The following is a 12,928-nucleotide window of genomic DNA, read 5'->3' as shown; positions in this document are numbered from 1 at the left end:
AGAACAGGGCCTCATCCTCCCTGATTGAACTAACCTCGTTAGCTCTAGCTTGCTTGCATATATATACCTGCCCCTGGAAATTTCCACTACATGCATCTGATGAAGTGGGTATTCACCCACGAAAGCTCATGCTCCAAAACGTCTGTTAGTCTATAAGGTGCCAAAGGATTCTTTGCTGCTGTTATAGTTCTAGTAGTTCTTAATTTAACAATTGAAATGGGGGGAAAGAGGATATTAATCAGACTAATGTGATTTATTTTTTTTAAGATCCAACCCCTTACCACTTGCTGCATGAAATCATTACAACATATCACTGGAGAATCATTAAAAAGCTGATGTTCCCAGTTATTTTGTAGCAGACAGCATATGTCTTTAGTTCTAATGGTTGACAAGATATTTGACCTGAAATTTATCTTTCCTCCTTCTATTTGTGCTCTTTTGGCACTGTGGACAGCTTGTATCAATATAGCTTTCAGTCACTTAATTTGATATGGGTTAAAAACACAAACTCCAGTGCAATGCATTTTGATCACTAAAGAATAGACTTTTTGTTGGATTTTGTAATAGTTCACTGAACTGTATGGTAACATTTTACTTTTCTAAGTATATTACCCATGCTTTTTTTCCACAAAGGTAGTTTGAGTTCAGATTAAATACAGATATTCCACTGTGTACCCTTTCTCTATTTCTTGGTAATGATAAGAATATTCATTAATATTTTGAAAATGAAGCAGTGTTAATGGGTAGATAAGGTACAACACTTCTTCCTGTCTTACTATGCTCACAATTCAGCCACAGAAAGTCACAATCAAGAATGTATTCTGGTCATCTGAAAATGGTTTGATGATTAAGGAACTGGACCTCTCTGTATTAGCTTAACTGTTGTTTGTTTGTTTGTTTGTTTGTTTCTGTGGTGTAGGATGAAGAATGCCATCAAAAGAATAGTCACAGTAAAGAAGACTCCACTTCAGTGGTTCAGACAGTACACTGTCTGTTCATTCAGGTTAGACATCTGATGTGGGTGATATTTGGTTATGGAGAATAGCAGGGTTATTAGATAAACCATACATTCTGTAAACACAAATTAATTGTTTTCTCTGTGTAGCTGGACAAGTAACGAAACAGAATCAGATTGCTGAAATGAAACTCTGAAGATTAAGGTTTCTTTAGTATATAAAACTAGGATGTTTTTTAAAAAGGTTTGGCCAATTAATGTGTGTATTCTTGTTATGGAAAAAAGAATGTGAAATACATCGAACCCGTCAACATAAGACTTCTGGTCTTCTCTGGTATGGCAGTTCCTGCATGTATTTACATATATATGTTGTTTTAATACAAGCAGTTAAAGACCTAAGCAAAATCAACCCAGAAATATTTTAAAAGCCATTTTAAACTAGCATTTTTTTCTAGACTAGAGTTCCACTGGGTGTTCTTTGTGCTTTTAAATTAGAGTCAGGGAGGAGTTGGTTTTTAAGTGTTCGTTAGTACAGGAATGACGGAAGTTGTGATAATATCCATAGATGACAATACAATTTTTTTCTAGTAGAAATACTTCTCACAGAAAATTCCAGATTGTTGGACATCACAGTTATGGAGATAGCGTGTTTACAGGTTGCTCTTGACTGCGTTTGGTTGTAGTACAGAGCTGAATATTAACATATTGACAGAGGAAATCTTCTGACAATTTTTTTTCTTAACTACAAACATCTCTCTCTTTCCTTGTGTCTGAAGATGGAGTATTGCGAAAAGAGCACATTACGGGACACTATTGACCAGGGATTGTATGAAGATACTAGTCGACTTTGGAGACTTTTCCGAGAAATTTTGGATGGATTAGCTTACATACATGAGAAGGTTAGTAAATGTTACAATATCTCCTCTTGTTAGCAACTGTCAAATCTATACAATGAGTTTTCTTGTTTCACACCCAGTTTTATAAGGTTCTGGAACAGTGCACCATAAACCTGCATTGGTGTTTTTAAATTGCTCTAGACTTGTTTTATTGTTACCACAATTTAGTTAGTTTTAAAATACCTTATTGGGTATATATTGTCACTTAAAATTTTTTTTTGCTGTTTTTAACACCTTGAAATATTTTCCCAGTATCAGTCACTGATGAATTAGTGGAATGGGTTGGTACTATATACAGAACCAAAAAGGGATCCCTTTCCAATACTGTTTTATAGCCTGGAAGGAATTTTTCTCTCAGCCACTCTGATTCAAACTTTTTTTTTTTTTACTGTGTTAACAGGGAATGATTCACAGAGATTTGAAGCCAGTGAACATATTTTTAGATTTTGATGATCATGTGAAAATTGGTGATTTTGGTTTAGCTACAGATCATCCAGCATATGCAGTAAGTATTACATAAAATTAAGCTTTGCAACACACATCTAGACCATTACAGAAAGCAAATGAAATAATTTTAATTTGGTACAGGAGTAATATGTAAAGGAAAAATGCCAATAAAACCTGATGTTGTTCGGCAGATTTAAATGTGCAGTCCATATAATTCCTTTATCATTTCACTATTGCATATCCTAGTGTAGGATTATAAATTGTATAAAAGCATTTTCTGTATTTACACATACAGGCCAGGTCTACACTGCGACTTTAAATCGGTTTAATGGCCGATATACCGATTTAACACTGTACCCGTTCACACGACGTCGTCATTAATATCGAGTTAAACGGCTCCTTAAATCGATTTCGGAACTCCTCCCCGACGAGAGGAGTAGCGCTAAATTCGATACGTGGCACTGTGGGTAGCTGTTCCTCAGCTATCCATAGTTCCCACTTCCGGGTTGAGAGCACAGTGCCTGATGGGGCAGAAAACATTGCCCCGGGTGGTGCTGGTACAGCCTCACCCCTCCCTTTGTGAAGGCAGCAGACAACCCTTTGGCGCCTTTTTCCGGAGTGCATTGAGCAACGCCATAGCACAGCAATCAGGACCCTGAGATCACAAATGGTATCCTGACCGTTGTCAACACCTCGCGTACTCTCGTGCTGACTATACTGAACAATGAACTGCAAAGGCAGGAGGAAGAGGAGGAGGCAGCTATTGCTGAGCGGCGAGGACAGCGATGACGAGATGGAGGCAGAATTCTCCATAACTGCTGGCCCCAGCGTTTTGGAGCTACTGCTAATAGGGGCATCTTCTACCCATTGAATGCCGAATTGGGCATGGAAACAAGCACAGACTGGTGGGACCGCATTGTTTTAACGGTGTGGGACGTTCGCAGTGGCTGCGAAACTTTCGCATGCGTAAGAGCACTTTCTTAGAACTTTGTGACATGCTTTCCCCTGCCCTGAAACGCCATAATACAAACATGAGAGCAGCCTCACAGTGGAAAGCGAGTGGCAATAGCCTCTGGAAGCTTGCAACGCCAGACAGCTACCGGTCAGTTGGATCAATTTGGAGTGGGCAATCTACTGTGGGGCTGCAGTGATGCAAGTAGCAAAAGCAATCGTTAAGCTGCTGCTACGAAAGGTTGTGACTCTGGGAAAGTGCAGGTGATAGTGGATGCTTTGCTGCAATGGGTTTTCCGAACTGTGGTGGGGCCATAGATGGAACCCATATCCCTATCTTGCCCCAGAGCGCCAGGGCCCCAGTACGTAAACCGCAAGGGTACTTTCAATGGTGCGCAAGCACTGGTGACCACAAGGGACGTTTCACCCAACATCCACTGGGATGGCCTGGAAGGGTTCATGACGCTCGCGTCTTCAGGAGCACTAGTCTGTTTAAACGGCTGCAGCAAGGAATTATTCCCAGACCAGAAAATAACCGTTGGGGATGTGAATGCCTGTAGTTATCCTTGGTGACCCAGCCTACCCCTTGATGCCGTGGCTCATGAAGCCATACACTGGCAGCCTGGACAGTGGTCAGGAGTGTTCAACTACAGGCTGAGCAAGTGCCGGATGGTGGTAGAAGGTGCATTGGCCGTTAAAGGTCGCTGGCGTCATTACTTACTCGCTCAGGCCTCAGCCAAACCAATGTCCGCTTGCTATTGCTGCTTGCTGTGTGCTCCACAATCTTTGTGAGACTAAGGGGGAGACGTTATGGCTGGGTGGAGGCTGAGGCAAATCACCTGGCCGCTGAGTACGAGCAGCCAGAGACCAGGGCGATTAGAAGAGCACACCTGAGGCGCTGCTGCATCAGAGAAGCTTGAAACGAGTTTCACACGGCCCAGGTACGGTGTGACTCTGTTTCTTCCCCTTGATGAACCCTCCGCACTTATGGACCTTATTCAGTGTAAGCAACCCACCTCTCCCCTTTTGATTACAGGTTGCGAAGGAAATAAATTCAGTCTCGTTTAAAAATCATTTATTATTCATTAAAAGTAATTATGCATCTGTTAAAATCATGTTTTTTTCCTTACTTTCCCTGTAGTCTTTAAATCCGCTAACTCTTTGCACCCCCCCTCGATGTATCTTTATTACAAAGGAACTATAAAAAAGGCAGAGAATTAGAAGTATCCCTGGCTGCTGTGCTTTGGAAGAGGGGGAGGGAAAGGCCATTAAGCACACGTAGCGTAATTACAGCCTTTACTTGAACTCTCCAGGGGGTGGAGGAGTAGGCGGTGTGCAGAAAGCCTTCCCCACGCGTTCTTACACGTCTGGGTGAGGAGATATGGGACGTGGGCTTGCAGGGAGGTTATACAGGGGCTGCAGCGGCACTCTGCTACTGCGCTGCTCTTCCTGAAGATCCACCATGCGTTGAGATATCAGTTTGAGCACGCAGAAGATCCAGCATTGCATCTCGCCAACGCTGTCTTCCTGCCTAGCCCTCTCAGATCGTTCACTGCATCTTTTCTGTAGTTTGCTACCACATCCTTCAATCATTCTGTTTATCCTCTCATTGCGTGTTACTTCAATAATTTCTGTGAACATTTCATCTCGCGTCTTCTTCTTCCCCGCCGTATCAGAGCATGCCCTCGTGATGGCATAGGGACTGCAGAGAAATGTGCAGCTGCATGGGGAAGGCAAACCAGGGTGATAAGTATGTGGAAAGATACCTTTTACAGAGCAATGCTAGTACTCTTTCACATAGAACACTATCCACCTACAGAGGCACATGTGATCTCTATACAAGGTCGCATTTTGTATCGTTTAAATATTTCAGTGTCTGTGTGACTGGTGTGGCACACACACAGATGCAGGTACGGCCAACCGTACATCCACGTGGCGATGGTAAGTAGGCTTTAAAAGTTGACTTCTCCGCCGTTCATATACCACAGTGATTCTATGATGCCTTGCTCCTGTTAAGAGGAACCTGCAAAGTCCAAACCCCGCTCTTTCCATCACCAACAGCGCATGGCCTCCTATCATATACGAATCGCTGCTAGTGCACCCTACTTCACCCCCGCAGCGCGTTGCTGGTAGCTGGGAAGAATCCTGCTTGCCAGACGCGAAAACTCGTCGCTATCCATCCCATCCCCCCGCTCTGGCCAGTAGCAATAATCGCCATGTCTGCCCCTATTTACATTCCTGATTTCTACAAGGTAACAATGGATGATATTTCTTTCCTGAGAATACCACCGCAGGAGCAGATCGTTTGTTTCTGCAATGCCTTCAGTGCAATGCCTTCAATGCCTACAGTACCAAATGTCTTGCAAAATGCATGGCGTTGGAAAAGTTACCTATATGGGAAAACGGATAAGGCTGCCTTGGCCAGAAATGTCTCATATATCATAAGGCTTTTGAGTTCCTCCATCGACGATTCATGGAGATTAATTTGGAGGATTTTCGCTCCATCCCCAGACAGTTAACAAAATTTTCCTGTACAGTAATGGCTGCGACTGCAGCAAAAGCCCTGTGTCAATGCGATCTAAAAAAACCATCTTTTTTTAATCCGTGTTGATACAGAATGAAGGACACTTACCGGAGGTCGCTTCCATGGCTTCACTGTCTGGCTTGTTGCTTGGAGTGCAGGGACGTAATTGGGTCTCAAAAGAATCCTGGCTGTTGGGGTTTACGGACTGCTGTGTGCTCTCACCACGGTCATCTCATCCTCATCTTCCTCTCCATCTTCCCCCTCGGCTACATCCTCAGAAACACTTGATATTCAATCCCAAGTCTGAATCCACGGACAGGGGTGGGGCACTGGTAGCGCTGAACCCCAAAATTGCATGTAGTCAGCATAGAAGCGGCATGTTTCGGCTCAGAGCCTGACCTTCCGTTGCTTTCTGGCTTCTGGTAGCCCTGCCTAACTCCTTCACTTTACTCTGCACTGCAGGAGTCCCTGCTGTGCCCTTTTCAGCCATAGACTTTGAAATTCTTTCAAAACTTTTTCATTCGTCTTTTGGAACGCAGTGCTGTGAGCACTGAGTCCTCACCCCAGATAGCGATCAAGATCCAACCTCCTGTGTGCCAAGCTGGCGCTCTTCTTCGATTCAAGGAGACTGCATTGTTACCAGTGCACATGAGCTCTGTGTCTCACCTGTGTGTGTGCTGACCCTCACGTGGACAATCAGGAAATGAATTCCAAAGTTCGCGGGGATTCAGGCTTTTTCCTGTTTACCTGGCCAGTGCCGCATTCACAGATGTATGTCCGATGCTATCAATGAGCGCCCCTTGTCACAATGGTTCAGAACCAAAATTGGAGTGGTCACTTGGACAGAGTCAATCGCTCCCTTTTGTTCTAAAAATTGAGTACGTCTGCCTGGACTGTCAATAGCCCCGGCTTGCTTGCTCCTGCCCCCCCCCTCCCGTTATATGTCTACGAATAAGTCTATGTTTCTTTATCTGTGTCTTCTATTGTACTGCATGACACAATGGGGGGGGGGGCCCTTGCCACGGTATGCTGCGGGTAGGTTGGTGAGAGAAGGGAAGCAATGGGTTTGCGGTTCTGCGGGAGAACCCCCTGATTTAATACAGCCACGGAAGTAGCTGCGCTCTTCTAATACACTTGACTCTTCTTGTTAGCAGGACAGGACTCTATTTTAGACACTATGGGAGGATTTGACTCAGTGGCCAGTGGTCAGTCCAAGTTTTGCTTTGCGTTGGCGCCCCCAGCTGATTTTAGCAGGGCATCATTGTAGCAGCGACAGTTTCAGAGAAGGAGGAGATAACCGTCATGTCATTTGCCAGATTTCCGCAGTAGACGGTAGCAGACGACTGCTAACCATCATGTGCTATCATTGCACAGCAATTGAATGCTGTGTTGTAGCGCTCGGTGTCGCCTCTGTCTCCACGGCATTCTAGTACTCAAATCGGTGATGGGAAAAACAAAAAGTGGACGGTCTCTAGTGAGCTGCCGTGCTATTGTTTCTGCAAGGGCCACATCCAGGAGGCAAAAAGGTGCGAAAGGACTGTCTGCTTTGATGTTTGTCCCGGAAGCAAGGACTGACTGCGACATTTACCCAGAAACCCCCGCGACATTAACATTAGCTCAGGGGGCGGAGAGATTCATGGAGGAAGGGAAGGGCGGTGCTGAGACTCCAGCATATCCACAGTCCTCAGCAGTCTTGAAAATTATTTCATTCTTGGCTGAGCGCCCAATGTCTAGATAACTCTAACCACAACAGGATGTGTCATCGCATGGTTCACGTAACAGCTCCAATCAGTCTCTTCCCCCCCACCACGAACGAAATGAAGTTAAATCAACCAATCCTGCAGATATACAAATGTCCCCCTCTTTGTCACTGATGCTGCTGATAGACGGCGATGCTTGCCAGCACTGAAAGGCATATCCGCTCCTCATCCCCCTCCTGAGTGGTAGACGGTAAGTACTACTTAGACAGCAGCAAACTGTTACCGTCTCACCCTCTTTTTGTTACACTCAGTAAATGGACAGAACGGATAATAACCCTGTGAAAAATTTTTGAAAGCAAATTGGGATTGAATCACTTGGGACTGAGTCAATCCTGCCCTTTATGGTTTAATAAAAATGAGTCAGGTCCGACAAGAATTAGGATTCAAGTGCTATTTAAAGCAGTGGATCACAACGCACAGCTGCTCCGCCATCAGTATTCCACAGAGGGAGCCGCTGCAGTAACGCAACCGTTTGCTTCCCAGCTACCTGGCTACCACGGCAGTGACCCCCCCCCCATTGTTGGCATGATGTTAGAAGAATGCAGTGAATAAGAATCACAGACTAGTTAGTGAGATAAAATGAGGAGGAGGCAGCCTCCATGGGCTAGTGACGTCCATTGCAGTCAGAATCTTTTCTTTTACACAAGAGAGGAAGGGGTCTGATGAAGGCTCAGCCCAGGTGATAACAGATGAACGACACTTACTAGCCGTTTCTGTACCATCAGTCAGAAAAGGAGTCATTCCCATTTTCACCCAGGAGCCCCCGGCCAGACTCAGCCAGGAGCACTCCACTGGGTGACCGTCTACACTGCGGGAGGGGCAGAGGAGCGGATACTGCCCTTCACCGCAGCAGCAGCGTCTGCCAGCAGCAGTTCAGTACACAGAGGGTGACAATTACAGTACTCAGAATTATTTATTTTACTTTTCTTTCCACAGGTCGGGGGGGAGGGTTAGAGACTGACGAGCTGTTTCCGGGAACCACGCAAAGACACCGTGTATTACGCTACAGACATGGGCTGCTCAGCACAGAAGAATGCAAAATAGTTTCAGGGACTGCTGGGACTGGTAGTCTGTAGTCCTCATTACCCCCTCCCTCCCTCTCTATGAGCATCCGTTTGGTCTCTGGCTTCCCGTTTACGCGTTGTCACGCACCGCATGTGGTTCCTGGAGTTTATTTTTCAACGCTTGGCATTTTCTGTTCTTTTAACGGAGCCTCTGATAAAACAGATTTGTCTCACGCCCAGCCGATCAGATCTAGTATCTCCCGTAGGTTCAATTGCAGGAAGCTAATTTTTGCATTTTGAACTGCATCGCCACCCTGTTTGATCAGAGCTGGACACGTGAAGCACGAAATGTCATTGTAATAGGTCTCGTGGGCTTTTCCTGATTTACCGGCACTCCGCATCCGAGTTCGGATTGCGGCCACGAGCGGTCCAGTGGCGTGCACTGTCCTGCCTAGAATAATAGGCAGTGTAATAGAATCCAGTGTATCAGAGAGCACAGCTGCTCCGTGTCGTATTCACAGGGTTGCCCCTGCAAGAAACCGCACCCTTGCTTCCCTTCCTCCCTCAACTTCTGGGCTACCGTGCAGTGCCCCCTCCCCCAATTGTGTCATGGAAGTTGTAAGGAATACAAGATAATAAACAGAGACTTGTTGTGAGATAAAATGAGCGTCGGGGGGGAGGCAACCTTGGAGGCAGGCTCCCGGGCGCTATGACAGTCCAGCAGATGGACTCTTATTTTTTAGAAACCATATGGGAGGAATTGACTCATTGCCAAGCGAAGTCAATTCCCAAAATTTGCTTTTCAAAAATTTTTCAGCCCCCACCAGTTTTCGGATGATGAAGCTCGTTATTAGCCGTGTCTGTCCCTATCTACTGCGAGTAACCAGAATAATTGCCTCTCGATGTTGAGCAATTATCAGGCATAGGGCTTCTCGAGGATGGTGGCAAGTCCTCTGCACCGTCTACCCCCGGGGGGGGGCAGATGGAGAGGAGCGGATATGCTCTTCACTTGCTGCTAGCATCCCGTCTACTCAGCAGCATTCAGTACACCATGTGTGACATAGAAGTAGTCAAGGATATTGATTTCCTTACCTTTTTTTTCAACGTGGGTGGGGGGGTGAAGAAACTGAGGAGCTGTTCCTGATATCACGCCCAGACACTCGTGTTTGACTACAGCGATTGGAGAGGGGCTCAAGCCCCCAGCAATAAATAATTTTTAGAGACTTGCTGTGGACTGTGGGGGATAGCTGGAGTCCTCAATACCCCACCATTCATGAGCGTCCATTTAGTCTCTGGCTTCCCGTTACGCTTTCACGCGCGCTGTGTATCCTGGAGTTTTTTATTTCAAACGCTCTTGGCATTTCGCATGTTCGTAACGGAGCTGGATAAACTGATTTGTGCTCCCCATAACGCGATTCAGACTAGTATCTCGTAACGGTCTATGACTGGAGCATCTTTTTCGATTGATGGCGATGACTTGCCAGTTACCTGCTGATCAGCAGCTCCGCTGATGGGCAAGCCAGAAATGCTAATTCAAGTTCGCAGGGGCTTTTCCTGTTACCTGCCCGCAGCATCCGAGTTAGGATTGCTTCCGAGCGTGTCCAGATGCTTGCACTTCTGGCGATACCGACCTGGCGGCCATAGACTCGATTTCCGTCCACTTATACCGTAATCCGAACTGTTAAGCTCCTGAAATCGATGGTAGCTTTGGACCATGGACGCAAACAATCGATTTCGTGATCCCACTGTGGACGCGCTAAACCGATTTTATTAGATCTGTTTTGTAATATCGGTTTAAGCTAATTCGAAATAATCGTGCAGTGTAGACGTACCCACATATGCCAAAGGGTTAAAGGCATTTCACACTCATTAACTGGTTAAAGTGTTGTCTAGAATTGTGGTAGCTGATCTTTAGAAGTTTAAGCCAAACATTTTAAACGTAGGTGCCAAAAGTTACAGACCTGTATTTATATTTGGGAATAGAGGCTAATAAATGATGAAAATGCTTTATTCTGAAGAAGTCTTTTTAGTTAAGTCACTATATTCATTGCAATCATGAAAATTACAAAATATCTGACCTTTATGTGTGTTTACTTTTCCGTTTCAGGCAGACACTAAACAAGGAGAAGATCAGTCAGGAAGCCATCTGGCCAAATCTGACCCTTCAGGTAAATGCAAAAAATATTGTTTACTCTAACTGATGCCAAGAAAAATTGTACATCCAACAGTCTTGCTTTCTGTACCCAAATGGAGTGAAATCTGCCCCTCTCCTATGCAAAACAAAAGGCCCTTTCTATATTCAGGTTTAATTTATTTATTTTATTTTGCACCACAAAAAAGAAGCGTGTGTGTATATATATATTATCCAAATCATCTGGCTTTGGGCAGGGATGTCTGTCTCTACTCCATGTTATAAGCTGGAATAGCAGCTGCTGTCCTTCTATACCCTCTTTGCCAGGAGGTCATTGCCACTTGATCTACATAAAAGTAAATTCACTCTCTCTCTTAACCTAACTCTATAGGTCAGGGCAGATCCTGTCTCTGATCTGCATGGGTTGCAGAGATTCCTTTGTGGACACTCTGCCTATACTTTCTCCCACCCTTCCCCCGCCCATGCAGGACTTTTGCAAGACTTCAGTGGTACAAACCTCCACAGAGTGTGTCTGTGTGCGTGGGTGGGGGGCGGGGGGACTCTTTATACTTTCTCATTTGATCTGCCTTCCAACTATGTTGAGGATGAATATAATGAGAGTTAAATTTGGCTGTGACTTTAGTCTTAGAACACTTCTACCCCGCTATAACGCGACCTGATATAACACGGGTTCGCATATAGCGCGGTAGCAGTGGGGCTCCGGCGGCACTTTAAACCACCGCTGGAGCCCTGCTGCCACTACCCCCGGGCTGTGGCAGTGGGGCTCTGATGGCGATTTAAAGGTCCTGGGGCTCTCTGTGGTAGGAGCCCCAGGCCCTTTAAATTACCGCTGCAGCCCTGCCACTGCTACCCCAATATAAGAGCGTTTCACCTATAACGCAGTAGGGATTTTTGGCTTCGCACAATCATGTTATATCGGGGTAGGGGTGTATTAACATACTGTGTCACAGTGTCATAATGGAATCCTATAAAGACAAGGTGATTGGCATACAAAAAGGAGACATGTCCAAGTTATGCCTGTTTTGTCTGTAAATATGTAGGATATTTCACTCCTCAACTTTCACAAAGACTGAATTCCCATTTAAAGAAGAGTTTAAAAAAAAAAAAGCTACATTTTCTTAACCATTAGATGCTGTATTCCACTTGCAGGTTCCGTGAAACTAGTAACTCTTTTATATCCATACAGATAATTTGACAGGGATGGTTGGCACTGCACTATATGTGAGCCCTGAAGTCCAAGGAAATACTAAATCTTCATATAATCAGGTAATATTAATAAGACTTAATACACGGGCATTTTGAGAGAATAGCAATAGAGATGTTTATTTGAGTTGCATAATGTATGATCTTCACCTGCTGTAAATAAGATCTGACCATCCATAGACTATCCAGTGATTTAAATGTAAAGGCTTAAAATGCCACAGGTCCTTAATATACAGTAATTTTAAAAAATGTACACAGTACCCATTTTTAATGTGATTAGTTGGGTAAGTTCATTATATTAATAAAATCAAGACACTAGTCAAAGTTAGGGACACTTCAAAAACATTCTTCTCTCTTTAGAAGTAAGATTTGTTATCACTTGTTTGTTGACTACAGAAATAACAGTTTTATATTGCTAAATTTGCTTACTAAATTTCAATCTAGGTTGCATTTCCATTGTTTGTTTAAAGTTTGTCAGTCAAAAATATTGCATTATTTCATATACTTTCTGCAAAATTCACAGTTAACAGAATTTCAGTTAATTTCTGTTTTCACTCAAGTTACTGCAGAGAATCATAGAATTGTAGGATTAGAAGGGACTTTAAGGGGTCAGCTAATCCAGTCCCTTGCACTCATGCCAGGACTAATTATTATCTAGACCATCCCTTACAGGTGTTTGTATAACCTACTCATAAAAATATCCAATGATGGAGATTCCACAACCACCCTGGGCAATTTATTCCAGTGCTTAACCACCCTGACAATTAGCAAGTTTTTCCTAATGTCCAATCTAAACCGTTCTTGCTGCAACTTAAGCCCATTGCTTCTTGTTCTACCTTCAGAGGTTAAAGAGAATAATTTTTCTCTCTCCTCCTTATAACAGCCTTTTGTGTACTTAAAAACTGTTATCATATCCTCACTCAGCCTTCTTGTCTCCAGACTAAACAAACCCAGTTTTTATAACCTTCCCTCATAAGTCATGTTTTCTAGACCTTTAATCGTTTTTGTTGCTCTTCTCTGGAATTTCTCCAATTTG

At 44.3% G+C, this 12,928-nt stretch overlaps 1 protein-coding gene across 3 annotated transcripts in view; it reads left to right on the top strand.

The window, feature by feature from the left end:
• EIF2AK4 (eukaryotic translation initiation factor 2 alpha kinase 4) overlaps positions 1-12,928 on the top strand; it is a 97,046-nt gene that overhangs the window by 40,998 nt on the left and 43,120 nt on the right. For all 3 annotated transcript variants that reach the window (XM_032802561.2, XM_032802562.2, XM_032802563.2), the window contains 5 exons: positions 920-1,003; positions 1,732-1,854; positions 2,252-2,356; positions 10,645-10,705; positions 11,876-11,955. In XM_032802561.2, coding sequence (XP_032658452.1) covers positions 920-1,003; positions 1,732-1,854; positions 2,252-2,356; positions 10,645-10,705; positions 11,876-11,955 — 453 coding nt within the window. The remainder of the gene's footprint in view (positions 1-919; positions 1,004-1,731; positions 1,855-2,251; positions 2,357-10,644; positions 10,706-11,875; positions 11,956-12,928) is intronic.

The sequence above is a fragment of the Chelonoidis abingdonii genome, chromosome 4 (genome assembly GCF_003597395.2).
Source record: "Chelonoidis abingdonii isolate Lonesome George chromosome 4, CheloAbing_2.0, whole genome shotgun sequence".
Classification (NCBI taxonomy): domain Eukaryota; kingdom Metazoa; phylum Chordata; order Testudines; family Testudinidae; genus Chelonoidis; species Chelonoidis abingdonii.
This window is presented reverse-complemented; position numbering and strand designations above follow the sequence as displayed.